General features: G+C 42.2%; 2 protein-coding genes and 2 long non-coding RNA genes across 8 annotated transcripts in view; 1 reads left to right on the top strand and 3 right to left on the bottom strand.

Moving 5' to 3' along the window:
- Positions 1-588: 588 nt before the first annotated feature.
- LOC310885393 lies at positions 589-4720 on the bottom strand. The gene is made up of 2 exons (XR_014574763.1): positions 3276-4720; positions 589-2470 (listed from the first exon to the last, which is right to left on the bottom strand). It is a non-coding gene; the product is annotated as an uncharacterized lncRNA (long non-coding RNA).
- A 1876-nt stretch (positions 4721-6596) lies between these two features.
- Positions 6597-10190, bottom strand: LOC310885381 (uncharacterized protein). The gene is made up of 2 exons (XM_083808696.1): positions 10035-10190; positions 6597-8736 (listed from the first exon to the last, which is right to left on the bottom strand). The coding sequence occupies exon 2, from the start codon at positions 8716-8718 to the stop codon at positions 7384-7386; it is 1335 nt and encodes a 444-aa protein (XP_083664822.1). The 5' UTR covers positions 8719-8736; positions 10035-10190; the 3' UTR covers positions 6597-7383.
- A 2404-nt stretch (positions 10191-12594) lies between these two features.
- Positions 12595-22460, bottom strand: LOC310885392. The gene is made up of 2 exons (XR_014574762.1): positions 18182-22460; positions 12595-16633 (listed from the first exon to the last, which is right to left on the bottom strand). It is a non-coding gene; the product is annotated as an uncharacterized lncRNA (long non-coding RNA).
- Positions 22461-24468: 2008 nt separating this feature from the next.
- The window catches only part of LOC310885368 (uncharacterized protein), a 138819-nt gene continuing 137688 nt past the window's right edge, over positions 24469-25599 (top strand). For 2 of the 5 annotated variants that reach the window (XR_014574753.1, XR_014574754.1), the window contains exon 1: positions 25175-25268. The gene's annotated coding sequence lies outside the window, so the exon portion shown is untranslated. Of the gene's footprint in view, positions 24581-25174; positions 25269-25599 lie in introns of those variants that run through there. The other 3 variants (XR_014574750.1, XR_014574751.1, XR_014574752.1) reach the window with 3 other exon arrangements.

The following is a 25599-nucleotide window of genomic DNA, read 5'->3' as shown; positions in this document are numbered from 1 at the left end:
CTGATAGGCTCATGATGCACCAGCCTGGTCCCTTACTTTAAGGAAATGTTTAAGGATACACTATCTTCCTGATGTGATTAAGCTAATAAAGATAGTAAAACCAATCATCCTTTAAATAGATGCATCACTATCAAAATCCTCATATCCTGACTTGCCTTTATCTTTTTTTTTTTTCCCCTCCCCTCTTCTGTGAAGCCTGCTATTATAGGAAGTACACAAGAACACAATAGCTGGAAATGGTTTCTTTAGGGAAGATTAATCTTACTCTCCTTTACATTGTAGCTCTCCAGCTCTCTGTCTAGTACAAGTTCACTTATAATTCCCCTTGAGCTCTGGCAGAATAATTCAATGCAAACCCCTTTTTGGGGGGTTGAAAGCAAGGGAAATAAATTAGGCTTTTTTTTTTCTGGTTCCCGTTAGCACTACATCATTTTTGAAGTTCGGGTTCGCTTGCCCAACTAACCAGGTTTGACAAGAGGCCTCTCCTGCATTTAGGAGCTGTGTAATTAGAGACAAGCATAGTGTCTGTGGTAGCCTGACGTATTTATTACTTGCAGCAAAATGACCATCAGGAATGTCTCCTGGTGGTTATGCTCTGGAGATGACTACTTGCACAGGCCTCTTCTCCTAGCTTATTCACCTCCATTCAACCAGCACAAACCCTGGAGCAGCTGGCCATTAATAAAACAGCAATTGATATCAATCAGTGTTAAAATATGCCCCTTTATTGATTCCAGTTGCAGCACAGACTTCACAATCCACACAGCATTTCAGCATAGTTTCAAGCAGTGACAATCAGAGTAGGGTATACAGACAAGTATAATTAATAGATCTGGCTTGTTTGTCAGAGAAGACTTAACCCTGTGCAGTCACACAGGGTTAGAAAGTTACCAAGTGCTAGCCCTAGCTTGGGTGTATGTGCACGTGGAGGAAAAAGGAAAGTTATCTACATAAATATACTTGTAACTTGTACTGAGGTACACTTGCCCATATCCCATCACCTCATACCACCCCCCAGCTAGGGAAGGAAGGGAATTGGTGCCACCTGCAGAAGGCTATATCATATACCAGCCTGAAGTGTAGTACCACTTTTCAAAGCAGGCTTTATGACCACCCTGCCCCAAGTCCTTTAGGATACAAGCACCCATCGGGTACTTGCCCATCTTGGATCCTTGCAGGATCAAGGCAGCAGGCTCATCACTCTGCAGCAGACAAACCCTGAGTTTGCTCGGTGGTTGCTGCATCAGATTTCAGGTGCTCTTTCAGCAGTTCTCTGCAGCAGGCTGGTTCTCCCCCATTGCTAGCTTTAATCATCTCCTTATCCTGCAGAGCAGTCGGAGTTTCTGCCAGACAGCATGGGATCTCTTTTGATGTTTGCCCGTCATCACCAACCTCAGCCATTTCTCCAGCTTGCTCTGACTCAGAAGCATTTTCTTCCACATACTCAGTAATAAGAACCTCTGTATCTTGTTCCAGCTGGAGATCAGATGGAGCTTTAGCAGCACAGCATGCTTTTTTTTCTGCTGTCTGCTTTTCTGCAGATCTCTGCACATTTGTGATGACCTCTCTTGTCTCTGTGGTCTTTAGAGGCATCTCTGTTTCCCCCATGTTACACAATGCAGCTGGGGACTCAGCCGCCCTCTCCACGGGCACTTCCTCATGCATCTTTTCCTCACAAGTTTCCTCTGAAACACAAGTAACTGCGGCATCTTGTTCTGCATGATGCAACTGCTCAGACTCCACTAGGGCAGGCTGATCTTTACTGGGTCCACCTTGGACTTGTGCACACACATGGACATCAGCCTTTACTGTAGTCTGTGTAGGAGCTCTCACTTCATGATCCTTGCAGCTGAGTCGCTCACAGGGCTTACAGCCACCAGTAGGCTGCTCAACAGCTTGAGCTTCACTGATCTCTTGTAGGCTTCTCCTGGCAGATTGGGCTTCTTGTTTTGTCTGTTCAACAGGTTCCTGATGTTGTGTCACCTCTGTGCTAGGTTCGGCTTCGGGGTCCTGTGGCACCTCACCATCTTGTGCATCTCTAGCAGAGACAGTAAGTAGGGCTTCAGTGTGTTGTGCATGCAGAGATGCAGCCGGATCTCCTGAGTCCCTCTGAGTTTGAGCAGCAGGTTCACCTTCAGCAATATCCGAATCTGATTCTGCAAGAGAAGGTTCAGGGCTTTCTGGGGTCCTTCCTATACGTGCCAAGTGAAAATGGTTCTCCCCAGTCCATGTTGAAGCATCATGGGACACATGTGCAGCTCCCGATGTCTTTTTTCCTTTAACCTTGCAAAAAACAACTTTCCTAGGAAACACACAGAGCCTCTTGTTCTTGCCAAAGATACCACCCATTGCCAGAGCTGACAGAAGCAACCCAATTAACAGCTGTCTTCTGAAGGTGATGCCACCCAGCTACAAGCTGCACACTGCCTGAAGATGAGCAGGAAACTGTCTCAGAGAAGCAGCTTCACACCTGAAAGACATGGATCCTTATTAGCTCACATCCATTTGCAGACATTAGTTGCCATGTTCTCACATAATATTAGCTGGAGAGCATTGTCAGAGGCTACAGAAGCAAGCTAAATACAGGTGGAGTTGCACATGAGTGGGAGGAACAAGACACAGAGATGATCTTTAAAGAAATAAGAGTCTGAGGAAGAAGAAAAAGAGAGTACCTAGTAGGAAAAGAGTACCTAGTACTTCCTGGTAATCAAACCAGGCCACTGAAAAAACAATTGCAGTTCCACCTAAGCTTCCAGGAGCCAAGCAGCCATGCAGGCACTGCTTTTACTTTCCAGCAGGATGGCTGCAATGCCAATAGCATTCTGTTATACTACAGACTTCTGTAGCAAAGCTGCTGAGTTTCTTAGATTGGAGTCAGACCAGTCAAGGAGGATAGGAGCTTGGGGGTAGGAGCAAGGCAAACAGAAAAAAAAGAAAAAAGAAAGAACACTACACATGAATTGGAAGCCCACAAGACACAGCATGGCTTACTCCTTAATAAGGCTGTTAGGAAAAGATTAACCACCTGCAAGAAGCACAAAGCAAACCAAGAAATAAAAGTAAACCTCCAGCACAAGAGTAAACCTAGACAATGGAGTAGCAAGGCCTGCCATCACACAGGGTAAAAACAAAAATACCTACTTTACTCAAAGAGACCCACACTGTAAAAGCTTGCATAAAAGGGAAAAAAACCCATCCAAAAAAAAAAAAGGCAAACTAGCTGATAGACTCACAGATAGCACAAAAAGCACATCATAAAATTCCCCCACACTTACCAACACAACTCCACAGCCCTCCCCACTGAACACCCATCACCTACAACACATGGGCATCAGTCTGGCCTTAAATAGGAGGAGGTGGTCACACTCAATCTCTTCCCCTTTGGCTCTCAATGTTAGTTCCAGCAGGTTCTGAAGTCCCCTTAATTTTTATTTTTTTTTCTTACTGTTTTTCCCAGCCATTTCATAGCCATTGGAAACAGCATATGGCTGTCCTTCCTAAAAGCAGCTGATACGTTGTTTGTATGATTGTTGTTATTTGGTAATTGGCATTGACTATTAAAGCTAAAACTGAAGATTAAAACAGTGCAGTCATGAACAATGAACAGTGACCACTATTTATAACATGCAATGTGTAGTACCAGAGTAACAGGCATGCTAAAGGCAGTCAGTGCTTTAATTTACAAATGATGTTAGTGAACCCGTGGTCTCTGGTATTATTTTATACTGGCCACTTAGGGGTGAAAAATTATCCCCCTTACCACTTTTCTGCTGTCTTCAACTGATCGAGTCATGCAATTAGCTATTTCACGGTGGCTACAGTTTATTTTAATGCTTCCAGCCACAGCTGATAACCCTCTGTTGGCATTAACATTACCGTATCGCTCCAGTTGTGTTTACTGACTGGGAGCTGCAATGCTAAATAGGTCACCTGGGCAAGACACGAAAGCAAATATCCAGTAAAAGCAAACTAATCCCGGAGACGTGAGCATGAAGGCAGATTCTAAATATACACCACCAACAGCAATGCACCTGAGCAGGATCAAAAAGATCAAAATAACTGGATTCCAGACTATTTTATTTATTGTTAAATGAACCTACAGCTTTTGATGGCAAATCTGGTTCAGCATCCTACACTTTGCCTAGCTACTCTGATTCGCTGGATTCAGAAATGCAGAATGTTTGTTGATGTAATTCTATGCATGCAGCCTGTTCTGAGACCGTAACAGGACAACGTCCATGTCTTGCCTTTAAAATGTGGTCCAGCATCTGCTTTGCACAGTACAAAACAGGCCTCCATGTCTCAGTGGCTTCTCCGATCGCATTTACATTGGCTGCAAGAGTTTCACGTAACACCTGTTTTTCCTTAACAACAGCTTTTCAAAAGCCATTTACGTATTTTCTATTGGGCTTCCGTAGAACTGAAATACATAGGCAGTTTATGGTTTCTTTCACTACTGGAAACTTCTGCCCGTTAATACATGAACTTAATCCACGATTCCAATTTGTGAGATACACAGATGAAAATACGTAGGGACTGACACAGATCGGTGGCTGTAAAACTCGGGTCACTCTAGGGCTGCAAGTCTATGCAATACACATAGATGCTTTGCAAAACAAGGTGGTTGCAAGGAAATGATGCGTCCACAGCTCCCCCTTGGTTTGAAAATGCTATAAGAACTTTTGAGTTAATTTGTTGATTGTAAGTGAGAAGAAAAATGGCTCCTGGCTACAGCTGTTGTGGATAGACGTTGTTGTCGTCAGTGTTGTGTACAATGGGAAGACGCTTAGTTATCAGCTCGTCACTGGGTGGTGGGAATCTTTCTGTGATTCAAAGTATACATTTTTTTCCTTACAATTGTATTGTTGTGGAAAACAGACATTCCAATAACAAAGTCCAGCTTACACCCATTTGAAACAATCTAGAAAATCTGTTGCATGCAAGACACTGTGGAAGATGGCAAAGTGACACATGGGAGAAGGAAAGAAATTCTGTCAATCATATCTCTCTTGGCTAGATTTAGTATTTGTCTCCAAAGCTTTTTCTGCTCTCTGCTACTTTGATGCATTTAAAAGGGTGGTTCTACAAATGCATACATCTGATTCTCTGACAACTTTAAAAAAAGCGTAGACCTGAGGAAGAGCTTGGCTCAGATGGCAGCTCAGAACGGGGTTGCGTGATTGAACGCTGTAGAACAGGACTGTTACAAAGCCTTTTAGACAGCATCATCGCTTGCAAAGAGTGTGCTGCAGTCAGTTCAGAACACTGATCTTTGTGTTAGGGTTTTTGATTGCAGAGAGTTCAAGCTGCTCCCTCTTACTTGAGCTGTCTCTTCCTTCCTATGCTCGTGGCAGGGCCTCTCAGTACATTAACTGTGGCATCTAGATACGTTGGACAATCTGCCCAGGGGCATCTCTCATTCATCATTCAGCTGACGTTACAAGACAATGACAGGCTATGTTTGAAAATTTTTCTCTTCAGAGAGTGAGAAGGGCTTTCAGACACCAAGCTCTGCAGCACGGTTTGGATACCAATGCTTAGCTTTTCCTAATGGCTCAAAGTTTGTAAAATTTCTGCCTTTCCCTTGTTTCCAGGCTAAGGAACCACATGCCGAAGCCTTCAAATGGTTAGGAAACATTTCCTGTAGCACAGTTACTTATTATAACCCTGCTTAACAGAATTAACTTATCAAGCCATAGACAGGCATAAACATGATTGAGTTTAATTTCTCTTGGGATTACTTAACTCAAGCCTCTCTCCTGCCTGAAGTGAAGCTTTATGTTACCAAGATGAGTTTGGGGGAAAAAAAGTAGCTGTTAAGGCACCCAGCTCCCTTCTAAGCAGCTCTTAGAAAGGAGCTTTAGCAGGGAAGACTGCATGACTTTTGGCAGAACAAATCAAGTAAGACAAGCAACTTAAAGAAGTTGAGCTTTCAGTAGCCTTTGCAGAAGTGTTTATTTAATGTTTTTTTTAATGTTTTCCTACTTTTAGGTCCAAGAAGCCGATTGTTCAGCATCAGGATAGAGACTGTCCAACTAAGCTGCAAGAGTGGTTTACCAGCTTGGACCAGCCCTGTAAGTAACAGGAAAATATTATAGGTGTCTCTTTCTTTGCAGTGTATGGACTCATAAGTGAGAGAAGACAGCAAGTCTGAAACATAGGACACTTTGTCAGCCTAAGTGCATTTGGAAGAAAGGAGGTCAAAGTGTTTAAGAAAGCCTTTCCCTCTCCCAAAAGAGTTCCCTCAGAGTATTGAGTTATCCCGACATCCAATGTAGCTTGAAACATTTAGCTCTCAACTCCTCAGCTATCAGCTACATGCAGGCAAAACAAATTAAGTCACCAACATGAATTTGCCTTTGAGATTTTTTTTCCAGCATAATTTCTAAGTTCTGATGCATGTTATAATATCTAGAAATTTCAGCATGCCTTCATACCCCACCCCCCCCCCAGGCATCTGGGCATTTTACTCCATATGGTCACTGGGTTTGTTTGGACTTTAAGTAGAGTATTACCATTTATCCCTCAAAGCATATAGAGAAAAAAAACAGTAGTCAGTCATATTCTTCACCTCAACAATTAAGACACATTCAGCATGTTTTTGCCATGATCTTAAAACATTTTATTGACACTATACCATTATGAACATTAAAAGTCAGTATATTTAAGTTACAATACACTGACTTATGCATTCTGATCAAGACTACATTTTTTTCTGCATGAAGAATGTCACATGAACATTTCCATTACCACAAGAAGTACAAACAAACCAGAAATAGCATTTCATTGACTTCTTATGAAAATATTTGTTCAATATTGACAATATGGCAGTGACAATCAGTTGTGAGCTACTTCCTTGGATACTTCCCTTACAAAGACTTCATTATTTAGAGGTAGCACAAAGACTTGATTATTTAGAGGTAGCAAGGGAAGTGGCTGTTAGCCTCACAGAAAACACTTGACTGGGCTAGATTAGAGGAGCATTTGTCTGTTTTGTTGCTGACTCTTCATAAGACTGTGAGGTGAAACCTTGTATCATGATACCTCACTGGGGGAAATGCAGTGCCCAGCCATTACTTCAGTGAAACCACAGTTTAAGTGAATTACTTCTCCCAGTAAGATGCGAGAGCAGGATCAACTGAAGAATCAGCTACTGGAAAAAAAAGGAACAGCACTATGACAACTATAATTCAGGAGAATATCTGGAAAGGTCTACTGTGTATATATAATCTGTTCAGCAAGATCACTCTCTGAAGTCCAGGACACAAAGCACAAAATCCTGGGAACAACAGCTTGAGTTAATTGCTTCTGTAAGAACTTCAGCTAAAAGGCAGGTACATCACCTTTGCCATTGGATACCAATTCATTTGATCCCCAGGTCCCTCAAGCTTCAGCATCTTCAGCCTGAATCTCTCCTCCAATCCCAAACACTTCAGAATGCAGGGGTGCCACATTCAGAAACTCAGCTTCTTCCTTTACAGGCATCTGGGGGCAAGCCAGGGGTTCCTCTGGAAGCAGAATTGTTGGTTGTGTGGTCATCTCCTGGGGCTCTGCTCCACCTGTTAGAGTTTCTGGATCACATTCCCTGATCTCCTCATCTTCCACCAGATCACTGAGGCATATTTGATCTTTGTCATTTGACTGGCAGAAGACTTCACTCAGTTCATCAGACTCTGCAGAACTCAGGCTCTGCATCTCCTGTGCAGTTAGCACAACTGACTGGGTGTCTTCCTTCAGGAGGTCAAGCAGCTGGTTTGCTGACTCTGGATATTCCCCTCCTGGATACAGAGCCTCCCAAAGCATTGCAGAAGTGGAGTGTCTCTCAGCCATACCACTTACTATTTCTTCTGGAGGATCCTCTGTCTTCTTAGTCTCCTGTGTAACCTGGACACTCAGAGGTTCTGTCTCTACAAGAACCATAATCTTGTCACTCCCAGTGGATTGAGGGCTTCGTTCAGCAAGACTAGTCCTGTCCATCTCCTCTGTGTGCTCCGCAGGAGGACAGGGCTCAGCCTCCTTTGCCATCTCCTGCACAGCATACAGTGGCAAGTTCCTTCCTACAGGACTCTCAGCAGTCTCTGTGGGAGGCCTGATCTCGCAGTCTTGGCCAGCTGCTGTTTCCCCTGTGATTTCCATGAGGTTGAGAATATTTGTTTCTTGCAGAGTTCCTCCAGCATATGAGCCATCCTCACTGCTAGCCCCAGCCTGTTCATCAGGCTGTCCTGTAAATGCAACAGGACTCACAGCCTGAGCTGCATGCATAACCAGCTGGGCCTCAGAAGCATGGGAAACAGGTTTTATTTTCTCTTCTGTGTTGCATGGTTTCTCTCTTTCTTGCTGGCTTTGCAGCTGGGTTAAGACTGCAACCTCTCCTTCAGTCTCCCTATCTGCAGATGCCACCAAGAAATCCATGGAGCCCCAGGCTGCCTTCCATTCCTCAGTCACTCCTGTGGGATCTGAAGGAGAACAGGTCTCTGTGCTCTGCTCTGCATTATCAGCTGACAGCTGTTGGTTCCAGCACAGTGACTGCACCTCTTCAGAGCCTTGTTCAGAGGCTTTCAGGGCTGGTGTGGAAGGCTGCTTCTCAATACAGATTGATGGATCCCTTGAGGTCTGCAAAATCGGCTTGGTCTCACTAGTCTCTTCGTTTACTTCCTCTTCCTTCTTACATCTCCCACAAGTCCCACAGCAGATCTGCATGCTGAAGTTGCTCCCCATGTTGTCACTTGACAGAACCTGCAAGAAACAAGAACTGTTTATCTGAACTGTTTCGCAACAGTGTTTTGTACGCCAAAGGCTTGTTGGCTTAGCTCCTACAGAGGTCTGTACTCTTGCACCAGAGACTGTGAGGTCCCACATGACAGAGCAGACCTCCCTTTACATCAGAAGCTGAACAGAGTTTCTGTATGCTAGAGGACATCTTCCTAGCACACTTTGGTATCATTACAACAGAATTGACAAATGTACCACTGAACAATCATAATGAACTTAATGGTAAGAAATCTGCAGTACTAATGCAGTTCAAGTGCATCATTTCTCTACTCTTAATCAAGGATTCCCATCAGCCAGCCAGGCACATTTATTAATTGTAAGGTGGCAGTCAACACCAAGTAACACCTGGTGTTAATCCCACTGAGTAACACAGTTCAGATGCAGCTTGTTTGCAGCAGAAACTCCTTCAGCATGAAGAAGAAACTGAGCTTGAACTTTCAGCTGGAGTACCAATAAAGGGAAGGTAACTAACCAAGGAAATGGTCTTTGTTAAGGGTGAAAGACTAACCTTGCACAGTTAGTCTCCACAAAGGACTCTTTAATTTTTTTCAGGTTGAAGCCACATGGGCTTGTTTTCTTTCCATGGCCATTACAGAGAAAGGGTCAGACTTGGGGCTAACCAGGACAGCACAGCCACACTAAAAGCCATTAATTAATATCTTGCACCAAGACCAGTGTATTTCAGAGCACTGTGTTTTGCAGCTTTAAGCAGGCATCCACCCTTTCAACCAGAAGCACAGTATCATATTTACAAGAACCATTAGAAAAATAAGAAACTGCAGAACATTAAGTTGAACAAAGTATCCTCAAGTACTAAAAGGCTTCTGAAACACAAGCATATTTTTTGGCTTCCCACTGAAGCCAGACACAGTTTTCTTAAAAATCTAACGTTCCCAATAATCACATGGTTTCTTCTAGGTTTCTGTATTTACACTTGCTTAAAAATAAAGAAAAAAATCAGACCAGGTAGTCTTCTCAATGCAGAAGTATAACCTCTAATTGGAAATTAAAGCAGTGAGTGTATTAGGAGCCTCAGTTTTCAATAACACTTAAACCTTTGAAAAAATAAATTTAAAAAAAAAAACTGCATACAACAATTTTAGGACCCATAGTTATCTACGAGCCACACAGGGTGATCTCAGCCTCATCCAATTTCCTTGTTCCCCCAGTACATTTCTCCTAACAGCAGACACCATAATTAGCTTCTGTAAATCAAGAAAGCTGGAGAAACATACCAAATCTTAAACTGAATGATAACTTACCAGCCTAAAACAAATAAAAGCAACAGAAACCTCCCAGTTATCCTTTGGACCTCAAGCTCAACTTAAATAGTACTGAGGGGCCCCACAAAACCACCTCCCCCTGCTCCTTGGGCAGCGATGCCCTGAATATTTAGTTCCTCTCCATTCTCATTCCCTTCTGGGAACAGCTGTTATGGTTACCTCCTTTATTTTACAGCTGAAGGTGGTTTATTGGCAATTTTTTTTTTTTTTTATCAGAGGGTAAAGTAAAAATAAAATGCAGCTTCTGTTTATTGCAAATGAGTGATCACTGGCAGTGTGCTGTAACAACACTCTGTCGTAAAGCAGGAGAGGCAGAGGCAGACTCGAGTGGTTTTCCAAGAGCAGACTGTCAGGCAGCTTGGGCTTTGCCTCAGCTCCATCTGCCCTGCCTTCTTCAGAGAGGGTGAGTTCGGCAGGCTTGCTGGCTTTGCTGCAGTGGAAATGGGGTTGGGCATCCTTTAAGCTGGTCTTCTCACTTGCATCAGTAGTAGGCTCAGAAATATCAGTACAAAGGGGATGCCTGTACAAAGTGGAAGGGCCAGCTCTATTGAATAACAGAAACAGACACGAGAGTGATGAGAGTACTCATTATACTCAGGACTCAGCACGTGATGCAATAATTTTTTTCTTCTGGTTGTTTAGTTTTCCTAAAGAGATCTGTGTGTTTTGTGACTCTACTAGTTGCGAGTGCCGAAAAATGTAAGTCAGCGTGGGCTTCTCTTAACCTCAGTGCTCAGAAGGGTTGAAATTAGGGTCATTAAAACCATAAAATCATAGAATATACTGAGTTAGAAGGGACCCACAAGGGTCATTAAGTCCAACTCCTTAATCTGTGCACGGCCACCCAGAAATCAGGCCATGTGTCTGAGCGCATTGTCCAAATGCTTCTTGAAGTCTGGCAGCTCGGTGCCATGACCACTGCCCTTGGGGAGCCCATTTCAGTACCCAACCACCCACTGGATGAAGAACCTTTTCCTTATATCCAGTGTGAACCTCCCCTGTCACAGCTCCATGCATTATTGCTGCATTTTCAAAATCAGCTTGGAACCTTCCCTAAAACAAAACAAAAACCTGGAAGCAAAACCAAGAAAGAAAAACAGAAATAGATCAAATCCGTGTCTTTAGTACTAGTGACATCCTCGGAGAACCTACCTGAATAACATATCTTTAGTAAGTGGACAGAAGACACTCCTGAGGCTTGTGTATTACTCTTCCTAACATCCATGTTTTAGTTCATTTGTGTGGTGAAGAATATAAAAATCCCAAGAGTGAACCTGATCGGTCTCTGCAAAGTACAGAGTTGCTTCTTTCTTCTTCCCCCTTGTTTCTCAGAACAACCTCTCTTTTCTGGGTTTACCCGACTGTCATTCAAACTATTACAGATTTCCTTAGCATGGGCAGAAATTCTGCCTCCTCTCATAACACCCTTTGTTCTGCTTCCACAGGGTGACACTGATGCCATTTCTGAAGGAGCCTGCATTACCCAGGTCAGCATCAGCCCAAGGTATGGAGTATTACTGTTACTGCTTCGATAATTTAAGTGAAGTCAGTGTGTTGATGTATTTATGCTGCGCATCCCATGAACACCAACTAGCAACTAAAATAATGAAAATAAAAGGCGGCTTTCTATTTATGGCTCATCGTCAACCTCAAGAGAACCGGTGCATATTAAGTAAATAGAGAAAGAAGGTAAGATTTTTCATAAGTTTGACAATTTCTAGTTATTTTAGTTTTCACTGCCTCTAAGGGAACCCTTAGTCTGCTTCAATAATTTTCTCATGACCTTTACCACCTGTAAGCATGACAGTAGGTGTTCGGGCCAGTGTCTTAGCACAACCTGCTTCATCAGGCCCAGTCTGAAAAAATACTGTCATAACTGTGTGAACAAGCTACAAAATCTAAGATAAAAGCCTGTTGTTCTCCTTAGTTGCCTTTAGAGGGGTAAGTCACCTTGCAAAAACATCACCAATCGCAGCATGTGCCTGGTGATGACAGCTTACATCTTGCCCCACCTGACACAAGCTGTGCTATTGGCTGAGTGTTCGATATGTAGTTTGCATATCTAATACAAAATAGGAACAAAACACTTTTTTACTGTACTGTTTCAATATGAGCTACAGTTAAAATTGAGCAGCAATATAAATATGTGTATAACTAAAGCAGCATGAGAGCACTCTTATTACACCATTGTGGAAAAAAAGGTCTTTGGGACAAGAGACATCACCTATCTGGAAGGGAACATTAGCTGTCACAGGCAGAAGACAAGTATATATGGGGAAGCTAAATAACATTACACTCAAATGGAAAAACTAGTCTAAAACATTAGGTTCTGGCAAAGCTAGGACAAGTAGCTAAAGCACTGATGTCATTTGACCTGGAAGTTAGGGCAAACACTTTGCTTGTGAATGAGAGCATCAATGGGACACATGCTGCATGACTGAGAAATATGCAAGCATGTATGTGTGAAGTATGGTTACACATTTAGTAATCTGAAAACAGTCCTGTCTTGTAATATATGTGCAAAGATACACAGCTGTCCGAGTTTCATCACAGTGTTTTTATTTCCTTACTGACTGCTGAATACTGTAGAATTTTCCACATACATTTGTTACATTTATTTCCACAACACATGAGCATCTGTTATTTTTAAGTGTGCCAGGCTTTGCGTTCCTATAGAAAGAACAAGGTTTAAAGCTCACTCTGATCACACTGGACTGCTTCTGAGCACTATCTTCAGCCTCACAGCACACCGTGCTCATGCTCTTCCTCAGGTAGGGGTGGTCCCAGTGCTCCTTTTCACATCTCTTTGCTCCCTGAAGCATCCTGGACTTGTGTCCTCCTCAGCCTGTCAGTTCATCTTCACTTTGATTTTAAAAGTAGTCTCATTCACATAGGAGACAGCTTAGTGCAGTGATTAATACAGTTTATTTATATTTTTTATCTTATTGTTATTTATTTTTCTACACAAAATATCAGATGTCTCAGAAGACAAAAATCTTCCTTATATTTGTTCCCAATGCTTTCAGCACTGCAGCAGCAACATACCCAGATAGTGAATCAATTATACATAGAGTTTAAGTGCACTAACATAGGAGACAGGTTCTTAACTGAGGTAGAATAGCTTCTGAAGAAATCAAGAATATTTTCACCCACAGATGAAGAAAATTTCATTAACATCCACACACCTGAAAAGGCAGAAATTGACTGCTTCCTGTGGGGAAGGGGAAAAGGCAGAAAAACCAGTCAAAATTTATATTGTTTCACTCGAGACACTGATCTGGAGATGGAAGAATGGAGTTAAATACATCAGGCTTAAATAAGCAAGTCATCCATTTCATAGAATTACAAAGGAAATTGTATGCAGATTCCCCATGGGGTATGCAAAGCATTCCAATGGTCACAGAATGCCTTACATTTGTGTCTAGAGACTTAAAACCATAGTATTGAGATCCCTGATTTAATGTGAAAGATTATGTACTTCTACAAGTTAATGGGCTGTTACACAAGACTGGGTAGCATAAGTACTTTTGAAATAAAGCATGGACTTCCCCCTTGCAGGGTAAATAAGAGCACAAGAGCTCACCAACAATAATACATCAAAATTGCTTTAACATGCTTTGACAACTTATTTTGACAGGTGCTTAATTACAGCAATATATCACAAGACATTACATTTCCCGTTCATTGTTTTACGAGCAAGTGGCACAGGAACATAGACCATACCTATCAAAAAGAGCAACTCCACCATGTCATCTGTTCACAGTTAAACACAAAGCAGTTAAGTATTACATTGTTCAGTATTTCAGCACACATCAAGACAAGGTACAAACCCCATGCCCCACGCTCCGCTTCTCCTTGTGTCCCTGAACATTAGTTCCATTAAGTCGGTTCCTCCTCGCACCGTTCCCTATTGTATCACATGCAAGGTGTTATTTAATGCCATTTTAAAATGGCTTTAGATTTGTATGCTTGTAACATTTTAAGTAACATTGGTTTAAGACTCTTGACAAAGTACATTAGAACAGTCAAAGGAAAGACTATAAACAAGAAGTCTCATTTTCTTTCCTTAGCCTTTGTGGATTTTTTGCATTTACAGCATTGGAAAAGTGTGCAGACTTACTGTCTGATACAGACTGTTACACTTTCCTTGCAAAAGTTGAATTGACTTGGCAGACCAACTTCAAGGGGATGCACGTGTCAGAGCCTTCCCAGCCCCTCACTGCTGAGAGGGCTGCAAAAATCCAGTTGAACTCTTTGGCCAGCTAGGGGACAAGGAGGCACATGGCCCTGGTTACTGGCTGAGCAGAACTTGGCCTCTTCAACTTCTGACAAAGCCTGTCAAAATTCAAGCCTACTGCCACCTGTAGCAGATCTGCTCCCCCAGCACGTTACGGCTGCAGACCAGTTTGGTATCCCACACCTGGTCACCCACCAGTGAGCTGCAGCAGGACCCCCTGCCATGGGCATAGTGAAGGCAGTGCATCAGAGTATCAGCTCCCAATTCCCACACCTTTGGTACCCATGTACTGAATGTAGTGTCATAACCAATATTCCAGAACCTTCCAAATAAATGAAGCTATTTCTTTAACTGCAATTCAAGGCCCACTGCTAACCTAGGCCCAGTCTTGTCCTGTCTGCCCAGCATGAACTTAGCACTTGAGCTCTCTATTCACACCCTAATAGGAAACAAGATTCTACATTTTATATCAAGTGTAGCTCACATCAATCCTGTTCTCACTCCTCTTTAATGAGGAAGTGTCTCCAGATGTTTCTCACGCAGGTAAGCCAAGCTAGCTCACTTGAAACTGATCCAGGAACTAATAAGGCACACTATCTGGAGTACTGCCCCTGGTCATGCCATCCATATTCCTCATTCTGGCAATAGGTACTGGAAGAGGAACATTTCATACAGGCCCGAGGAAGAGCTGAATGTGGCTTTAACTCAGATACCTTGAGCACCAGATGCTGTGAAGCCTAGATTAGAAGAAAAAGCAGCAGAAGGGGCCAAACTGTTTAGAGCAATGACATGGGTGGAAGATGCTTTTGTTCCAGGGACCTTAAAGCACATCCCTCACCTAAATAAGTACTGGACTGAGCAGAAACAGGGTTAGCAAAAAGATCAAACAGCTTTAGACAACAGCGTGGTTGGTAAAAGCTTAAAAAATAATGAAGCTGCTTTCAACCCAAGTGAAACTTCAGAGGAGAGCACACATGTTTAGAAATGCTTTGAAGAATCATGTTGCATACGTCTCGGTTTCCTTTTCAAGGGAGAATTTCAAAACATCAGTGTGACAACCTCAGTTAGAAAGCAAGGCCTCTTTTCACCTTATTACAGCTCGGGCCAAGGACTTGTTTGTTCAGTCACTACAAACTCCAACCACAGTAACTGCAGGAGAGCTACATCGCCTCAGCTGTTAGCCTGGTGTTTTCCCCAGCACAATGAGGCCCCTGAAGTCTAGTTAAAGCATTACAGAAAAAAATTACTTTGGTACTAATTGGATGACAGACAGGTGCAGAACACTCAAGTTACAGAATGCCCACTACAGAGCTCAGGTTTCTTCGGGTCCCGCATTTGTCTTCATTATACTGAGTCTACCCATAGCTTTCAAACAACTTCATTTACATTAAAGTTGCAAGACCTTCAGAATCATCTAAGTGTCTTCAGCCAAGTCTCAGTAGTACAGGTCTTGACACATTAAGGAACTTCACTGATGCTTTGAAATATTGCACAGAAAGTATTCATTTTAAACTCAGTCATGTCTTCAGATTGTAACAGACAGCTTCTAACACTGATAAAATTTCCCAGAAGGTAGAGTTACTCTTGTAAATACACAGACTGGCCCGAGCCAGTCCAGTTAAGATGCACATCTACCAGGAAGAGGCATCTCTAGCCACTATAGATCATTCAGTACAGCCAAAATACATCAGCAAGGCCATTACCAAAGACATGAACGCCAGCTATTGTCCATTAAGTATTCATTCTTCTCTGTACAGAAGCACAACATACTTCTAAGGAAAAAAAAAATCAACCTGTTAGATGCCAAAGAAGATTTCAGTAGCTGTAAAGCCCCCCCTTCAAAAATCCGAAAGGATGTTAAGCAAATATGCTGAGAGACTGTGTGATATAATCCCCATCTTCAGTGTGCAGGAATGGGAAGCAGTTGAAACAAGCCCCAGCCTTCCCCACCTGCATGGCCTGTAAAGGAAACAGAGCACAAATACTGCCTGCATGTCTCAGGCCAACAGAACAGTTTTTACAGCACATGCTCTTGATCACTTTTACAATCTTTTTCTTGCATCTGCAGAAGCCTGAAAATCCTTGCAAGTTCCCTTAGCCGGCTCTTTGGCTGTACCCTGGAAGTCCTCAGGCTTGCAAGGATGTGTTGAAGCAGTCTCTGGAACTTGATCCACCTTCTTGGCGACTGGCTTTTTGTAAACCACACTGAAGGGCTCCTTACTGAGTTTATCTCCCATCTTCACAGGTGTGCCTTCCAGGGAAGTTTGTATGCTGTATGTCTCCTGCCCAACAGTAGGAGCCTTCTCGCTGCCACCGGAGCACCCAGCAGGCCTGTAAAAGACTAATTATAAGTTACATTAGATGCTTTTACAAATATTAGCTACTCCACCCTTGTTTTTCCATTCCTAAAAACCATTTGTCTTGTGAAGCAAGCTAAGACAGACTGCAAGTTAATTCAGGTACTGAATTGTGGCACAATTGGTGCCACTCAACAGCATTTCTGGATGGCACTCATTAAAACAAAAAGATTCACATTAAAACAAAAAGATACTTCAAGATTTCATGTATAACCCAGAAAGTAAAGATAGCAGGGTGAGCAGCAAGACCAAATTTTTGAAAGATACTAAGTGAGAAGAGCAACTCTTTATTCTTAATAGCTACAAGTCACGATTTCAGTAGAAGAACCCATATTTTGAATGCAGAGATCTAACATAATCATTATTTTTGTCTCCCTTTCAAGTTTCAAGGATCTTGGTGACGTGGGTTAGCTCTAATTCCCACACAGCTGCTCACACAGTCCCCCAGTGGTATGGAGGGGTGAAACGAAGGTAGGAGCAAGAAAATTCATGGGCTTAGATATAAACGGTTTAATAGGTAAAGCAAAAGCTGCGTGCACAAAGCAAAATAAAGAATCCATTCACTGCTTCCCACCAGCAGGCAGTGATTAGCCATTTCCAGGAAAGCAAGGCTTCATCATACCTAACAGTTACTTGGGAAACCCAGTGCCATAACTCTGAGCATCCTCCCTTTTTCCTTCCCCCAGCTTTTACTGCTGGGCACAGCTTGCTCCTGTGAGGAATATCCCTTCGGTCAGTTAGTTCAGCTGTCCAGGCTGTCCTCTTCCTACTTGTGCACCCCCAGCCTACTCACTGGCAGAGCAGCCGGAGAAACAGGAAAAAACCTTGACACTGTGTAAGCAGTGTTCAGCACTAACTAAAACAGTGTTATCAATGCTGTCACAAATCCAAAACATAGCTCCAGAGCTACTATGAAGCAAATTAACTCTATTTTAGCCTAAGCCACTGAAGTACAGAAGAATTTATGAAGAAATACTTTACTATGAGGGTGGTGAGGAACTGGAACAGGCTGCCCAGAGGAGCTGTGGATGCCCCATGCCTGGAAGTGTTCAAGCCAGGTTGGATGGGGCTTTGGGCAGCCTGGTTTGATGGGAGGTGTCCCTGCCCATGGCAGGAATTACATGATCTTTTAGGTCCCTTCCAACCCAAACCATTCTACAATTCTATTACTATCATGCAAAAGATTTCTAGTACAGAGCTGTTAGCAAGTCCATAAAAATAGTTTTTGGGGAAACAAGAAGATAACTTTAAGATTAGTGTTTAAAGTTAGCTTCCTGAGCACAGCTATTTGGGTTTTATTTTGGTATCTTGACCAGATAGTTCTGTGTAATTTGTAGCAAGTTAGAGCAAACAGCAGAATGTATTGCCATTCATTTCAAACCCACAACTGATGCACCTACAGAAACACAGCATATTTCAACTTTCACACTCTCCTCTTTCTAATTTACTATCAAAGTTGCATCAACAAGTTACATATCAGACTTCTGAACAGACTTGGTGCCCAGAGCAAGAAGACATTAAAGAACACTTACCTGACTATCAGCTAACCAGCAAAAAGCTGCTGCAAACCTGCAATAAGCAGCACACCCCCAGCTGTGAGCACTACTGGTTGGCTGGTCTTATGTGGGATCGAGGAGTCGCACAGAATTGCTTCCCCAAAGTCCCTGAGCATCAGTTCCTCAGGCTTTCTTCCTCCTCGAGCCATTGCTCTTATGTCATATGAAAGCTGAAGATAAATGCTTTATTAAACTACTTACGATGTTTGTAAGTTATGCATATTTTACTCACATTCTCATGTCTATATTCTTGTGCCCTTTTGAAATTTGAAGTTTTTGTTCATAACGCTGCGTGATTATGTTCATTCACGTGAAGTGTTGGTAGCTAAACAGTAGGTCCCACAAACCTATTTATACATTAAACACTACACAATGCATATCAGCATTCATTTTAGCACACTTAGAGTAGGAAATTAAGGACTTGCATGCAACTTTGCACCACTGGAGCCTTACAGAAGCAGACAGAGCTAAGTCCTTCATCCTGTGTATGTACTTCAGTCCAGCACTGGCAAATAGCTACCTGGTGAAAAGCAGCACAGCACCCTGGTAACACTTAGTTCACGCAGAAGGAACAGCACGTGCTACACAGAGGGACTTCAGGAAAGTGAACTGCATTTCTGCTATTGCTTTACTCTGAAAACAGAGGTGGAATCCACCTGGCTTAAGACAACCATTCAAGTACAGTGATGGTTCACACGCCAGCCTTAAAAACTTGAAGTAAACTAATTTATGCTCAACTTAAGAGCATTATATGACCAATTAACTGGATTAATACCATTCTTAAATCTTTTTCATACGTGGCAAGTGATTTAGAAAGCATTACTTCACCAGCTGCTTTTGCTTTTTCTGGGAGAAAACAAGTCTACACACAACATCTCTACTTCTGTGCTACCTGACAGTTTTCGTGAAAAATCACCACCGGCTCTCACAGGACCAAGTCACCATTTGTTGATACCTCGACTGTTCCTCTCATATCCTCACAACCCTTTTACAATGCAGTGCTCGCTGTGCTAAAAAATTTTTTATCAGACGTGACAACATGTTTTCCAAAGCTCCTTAAATGCAAAAGGCAACACTCAGTCTTTCAGCACCGATTGCACAGCCAGGCAGAATCAAAGAAAAGAGCTGGTTTATCCTTAGAATCCTATACAGAGAATTTGACCACCTACTTCTCAATTCAAAGCAGCAAACAGGAGGTGTTTTTCCTGTCATGTTGCTGTGAAATCCAGAATCATGCTAGAAGTCACTTCTCGTCAGCTTGGACCATTCCCAGCCTCTTCTCTCACACCCACCAAAGCACTCACATTCTGCCAGGGTGCTGCACGCAAACAAAGGGGGTTTTCCTGACTGATGCCTTACTCCAATTCGTACTAAATTTGAAGCGATAACTGCCTAAGGATCCCATGCATTGTTGTTTCTTGTTCCTGGGGTTGAATTCATTTAAGAACCATCACCTGGAAGTAACTAAAGGACTGAGCTCCCAACTGGAAGCAGCAATAAAGTTCACATTATTTCTTCAGCCTTTAGTACGGGTACAGAAGACGCCTTCCCCACAGCCAAACACTCAGAGGAAAGGCTGGTGAAGAAGTTATTGCCTTCTAACTGCACTAGACAGAAGACACCACGGGAGAAATCAGGGTGGACATATAAAAGAATGGGGCATAGCGGGCAATAAATCTGATTCACTAATTATCTGGAGATCCCATGTCATCCTAATGGTTATATTGCATGTGGCTGGCTCAATACAGCGGGTAGTTTCTCTTACAACAATTGAGAGCATCTCTAGAGAACAATTGCAAATACCTATCAAGATCATCATAATGTAAGTGAATGATGGTGGCAGCAACACGAGTCACCACCTATCACTGCAGTTTCTAAATCTGTTAGGGGAATATACATCCTACTGCTGACAATAAAGAAACTGCTAAATACAGTTAGGCTTTTTTATTATTTGTTTCCCCCCTAATTACAGTTATTTTATTGCAACACTGATGGCAGCCCATCAGCATTTGTTCATTCACTCTAGCATTTCATGATGCCAAATCAGGCTTCAAAATATTCCTGTGTTATAGAGCTCACGTTGAATATGATTTCTTGCACAGAGCGTGAATGGTTACATGCATTAGCTTCTTATGGCTCTCAAGCTTGCTCTTAGTTTCCAAACTCACTAAAACTGCATCTGTAATCATGCAGTATATCACAGTAGGCTATTAATTTAGAAGATAAAATAATCTGTCTATACAGTTCAGCAGCCCAGGCCAACTGCCATGTGAGTGAAGGGACAGTAAGTGATACATCCTGGCTGTAACACCAGTTTAGCTCCTTCATGTTCACCACACCACACAATTATGGAGACTGAAACTCATTTGAACTTCAACCCTACCGCTCCCAGATAGGGAAAACACAGGCTTTCAGCAAGGCAGAAGCTCACAGTTGGATTAAAAGCACATTAACCTCTTCTCAAACTCCAACACAGCTTTAAACTGTCCACACTGATATAACCACAGCTAAGCAGCTCCGCTGCTGGTCACTGTGCTGCGACCTAAATTTGAGATACTTTCTCTGGGACAAAGGGGCTTCTGAGGTAATGCACTGTTAAGAGGGCACAGAGGCAGAAGCTGGCCACAGTACGATGTCAAATAATAGCATTATCACAAGTTTTAAACTTTTCTCCTCTTGACGGCTGTGAAGTGTCACTTGCACATGTAGCAGAGCCAGAGGGGCTGTAGAGAAGTGCTTTCCATTAGATAGTTTAAGTAGCTTGTGGAAAGACAAGTCAATTTAAGATGACAAACCTCGGACAAGGATTAGCATGTTGATGAAAATGGCACTTGGAAATAATTCTTACATCTCTGGATTTGGGGTGAAAAGTCGCATTTTTTCTTCCAAAGAAGAAACCTAGATGGGATATTGACCTTCAGGGACAAGGCGGTATGAGCAGTCCTTTGTGGGGGAGGCAGAATCTCTCCATCACCTTGCTCTCATCTCTGGGCTGCAGAACCAGCCTTTGTATGCCATGAATAAGACCAGGACAGGTAAATGAGTTACGCTTCCCATTACATCCCTCTTTTCTGCAACTGATTCCTGCCCTTCAAAGGACTACTGATCCTCTGTTAAACATCCATTTCACACCGTGCAGCACATCATTTTAAGATAACTCCCCTGCAAAAGCTTTTGTGTTACTTGAATGTCATGTTCCAAATGTCCCACCAGGAACAGGGCTAAACACTCAGTTTGTTAAACATCCTTAAGCTTCTAGGCCAAGGTTAAAATTCTGCCTTGCAATGAATACTGCTATGAAAATCCTACAGCTGGTCAGCTGCCTGCAGAAAAGTCAAACCTGTTGCTTTTCCTGTTACTGATCACTATGGTGCTCATACCATGTGCTGCCTTTTCAGGGGGCTTCCTGAAGTGGCTTTCGTTTGACCAAGTATGTGTTGATCGAAGGCAGGTTCCTGACTAGATCTATCCCCTCCTCAGGATTACTGCAAACCCGTCTTTCACTGAACCACTTCATTCCAACATCAGATGAGAATAAAGAATCCTAAAATATTCTTAATCAACATAAAGGTACTCTGCACCCCAGTACCAATAACATGCCTTAATATAAAGCCCACAACACCCTACTATTAGATGGAAACGTAACCAGCTTTAGGACTCCAGCTTTAGTGCTCAAATGCATTAAACCAGGTTTCAGACCCTGCACTTTCTATCAGGTCAGAGCCTGCCGGTGCTTTCTCATCTCCACCCAGGTGAGAACTCCCTAAAGTACAGGAGTTTACACAAACACTTCGTACCTAAAGTAGGGCAGCAGCCACCTTATGAAGCTGCAGGAAGAACAGCTACACGTCAAAAGATTGGCTTTATATGAGCAAGTAACGCAGCAATTTAAACATACTCTCAGGTAGTCCCTAATCCAATAGAGCTGTAAGAGCAGCAAGCGCTGATTTTGTTTGCGTTGTTTTGCTTTTCCCCAACTACAATCATTACCCAATTACTACACAAAGTACACAGCAACTCATAAATTATTGATGGCCAAAGCGAGCTTTACAGAGCAAGAGAGCAAACTGAATTACGCTGGTAAACTTTGAAGAAAAAAACAAAATTTTGACACGCTCCCAGATCTTTAATCACTAATACTGAATTAGTTCTCAGGGATGTTTCCCTCAATAGTCTGAGGGCAATCCAGCAGATGCCTGGCCAGGCAGCTACTTTGTTGCTCTAGTTTACTCGCTGCTTTCACATTTATGCTTTCATTTCAGGTCTGGAATGAAGTGTATGTGCTTGAGCTTCTGCCTGCTCAAAGATGGATGGGTCAGAACCATGTGTTAATCGATGGAGCAAGCAGGTAGGCAAGGAAGTGGCTTATGCATGTAGAAACAACCAGCAGCGTATCCGCAGTTTATCCATATAAAAATTCTATATTTTTAACTAGTACCATGTTAGTCACTTTATGCAGAAATAGATTTAGTAGGTGAAGTAGTTATCAAAATGGAAGAAGTATATGCGTTAAGGTATGCTGTATCTCAATTGAGAAGGGAAAATGCAGATACTGGTGTTAATTGTATTTATGTGATAGAGTTTTGTGATACCATTCAGAATCAACATCTGAACAGGCCTATGTATGAAAGATAGAAGACATAACTGTCCAGGAAATAAAAATAATGAACTATTTCAGCTCTGTCAGTTAAAATTCAAAGTGTCTTCCTTCTTCTGTAGGTGATTTTCCTCCATTTCAGTGCAACTGCAAAAATAACTTGGCATAAATGCAGGGACAGTAAAACCCTAAAGAACAACAATAAATACTTGTAAGATTTTTCACTTACAGTGTTGCTGCAGATTGAGTTAGATATGAAAACTTGGAAAAGAGTGCTTGGGAAAGAAGGGGTTCATTAGTACAAAAGCTCCTCAGACCAGGAAAGGTAAGTGACTTACTATCTTGTTTACAAGTTAAGGGGGTTTAGTGCAGTGAATGGAAATCAGATTGTAACTAAACATAAAAAAAGATGAGGTCAAATACCAAAATTGGGAGGTGCCAGGATATAGATGGTGGGGAAAGTGTGTTCTGAGCATTACTTGAGACAGCAGCTATTTATAACTTGGTTTTCTGCCATTACATAAACTTACATGGCTCATGGAACAGCTTTAGCCTCCACTTGCAGTGAGGGTGAGGTGTAAAGCTTGGAAGATGGCTTCTTTTATGTTGTTTCTTGAAGTTGCAAGATCGTGGAGTCCCTTTGTAAAATAGTTTATGAAGTGAGCTTGCTGTGTATGGCTTCTTAAGACATAATTAAGTAGATTAAGTAGATCTGTAAGGAATTGGAATCAAAGGTTTTGTCATGACAATAACTCTTCCTGCTCTTGATATAGTCCGTAATTGAGGCTTATTCCCTGGAAGCTGAAAGCTTCTTTTGTTCTGATTTTGAAACAAGTGTTAAAATAATGTATACCCATGTGAAACTTAGTAATTCCATAAGCCTCAGGTGTTTGCGCTAAGCAACTACTCTGTGTGCAGACAAACAGAGTGTTATGCAGTGTATGCAGTTCTTCTCTTAGAGAAGAAGCAATTGATGTCTCCAAAAATGGATCCAGCATTTAATTAACATATGCTGGTCAAGCCATACATCAACTTGCAAAATCGATAACAGCCTGCAGGACAAAACACTAGTGCTGTTGTATAGTTAAGCTGGCAAGGAAAATCGGGCTTCATCTTAAGGTTGTTAGTTATATGTGACTACAGCAATGTAAGTAAATGTATACTGTATGCTTTTACTAGGCAGAAACGGTTTCCATTGGAAGGTGCACTTTCAGCTATAAGGTATTAAAAAGTGAACTGTTAGCAGGCATGAATAGATTAAAAGTGGTGTAAATGAGAGCTCACTTACTGCTGGACAAATGAGTTCTATGTTGATTTGTCCCCCTTTTTTTCGCAGCTGCCACTGGAGGGTCTGGGGCTTCTTTGGCAGGTTTTCAAAACTGACATTGCCCAGCTTCTTGAGTGTTTTATCCATCCGGAGGTGATTTGTTCAGACCTGCAGTAAGAGTGGGAATGAGAGATGGCTTGCTGCTGAGCTGGGTACAAGAGATGCTGGGGTTTCTAGGGATGGGTGTCTACATAGGTAAGAACTGGGTCATGAGGTGCTTTATTACAGGTATTTTGCTTTCACAAACAGTGAAGCTGTTTTAACCACTGAAGACAAAGGGTGTGCTGTAATGCATGCAAGTATGTGAAAGGAACTTTCCCATTTCCCCACAGGTTTCATCTTGTTCCCAGAGCTGATGGAAGCACAGAGGGAAGTCCCACCGCTAATGAAACATGTCACCTGCAAGTATTTAGCACCTATCAGCACTGGCAGGTGGAGCTCAGGGAGAAATGTTAGTGAGTAGTTAGTTAACTTTCACATGTTACCAGCTGGGCTGGTAACAATTAAAAATGGAACAATATGAAGATGTATAGTGATCGTTCTGATCTCCTCCAGAAAATAGAGGAAATTACACAGCATTTCATCAGAAATGTATGTTGCAGGGGTGAGAGAGAATATAACAAGACTTCTGATAGTCTGTAGATGTTTTTTGTGAGTGGCAGATTTGATTCCTTGACCTTTTTGTTCACTTAAGCAGCTTACCATTCATGTAACTCTTCTTTCAGCAAGCTGCTGTGTTCTTAGTCTGCTCCAGTGTAGAAAATGAGACAGAGCTATTTTCTTTAGAACTCAGGAGTCTGAGTTCTGTACTGTTGTTTTTCCCTCTAATTCTATTGCTTTCTTCATTTTTGGTAGTACAGAGTTGAGTTTCACAAATCTAGTCAAATTCTGAAGCTGTATTTCTTTATAGCGATTCAAACAATTGGCTTTGTTCTTTGTTTTCAGAATTCATAAATTGGGAATTTTTAAATGTGTGGCTTAACAATGTATCCTTCTCTGCCTGATAAACTTGTGCCCTTCTGAATTTAGTCTGAACGTGGGTCAGCTTTTATAAACTTATGCAGTGAAGTCCTGATCCTGTAAAGAACTTGAGATGTTCTGCCCAAGCTCACTAAGGAGTATTGTGTAAACTGATGCAGGTGCGTGGATCTTTCTGATCTGAAGTTCTGTATGTGTTCTGCTGGATAACATTTTTCATGGAAAGCTAAACAGACTGAAATAAGTCTTAAAAGTAGCAGTTAATTATTAGGAGCGCAAAGGAGCGTGACCTTAAAAGTTGGCTGGTGGGATGGTAATGTTAATATGCGAGTTCCACTGTTGGGTGGTTGTTAGCCCTGCAGCATAGATGCTACTCTGGGAACTGAGCAGTTGTTTAGCCTGCAGCACTTGCATCATTACTTCTCCAGGGGTAAGGAGAAGGGAGCTGGAGGAGTTGAAATGGCTGTCTTGCTGCCATCACATTGAATGTTG

The sequence above is a fragment of the Anser anser genome (genome assembly GCF_964211835.1).
Source record: "Anser anser genome assembly, chromosome: 22".
In the NCBI taxonomy this organism is placed as follows: Eukaryota; Metazoa; Chordata; class Aves; order Anseriformes; family Anatidae; genus Anser; species Anser anser.
Note: the sequence above shows the minus strand (reverse complement) of the source record. Positions and strands in the feature narration are given on the sequence as shown.

What these genes read in the sequence shown, in the direction of transcription:
- LOC310885381 (XM_083808696.1), bottom strand. Translation starts at nt 8,718, where the DNA reads ATGGGGAGCAACTTCAGCATGCAGATCTGCTGTGGGACTTGTGGGAGA.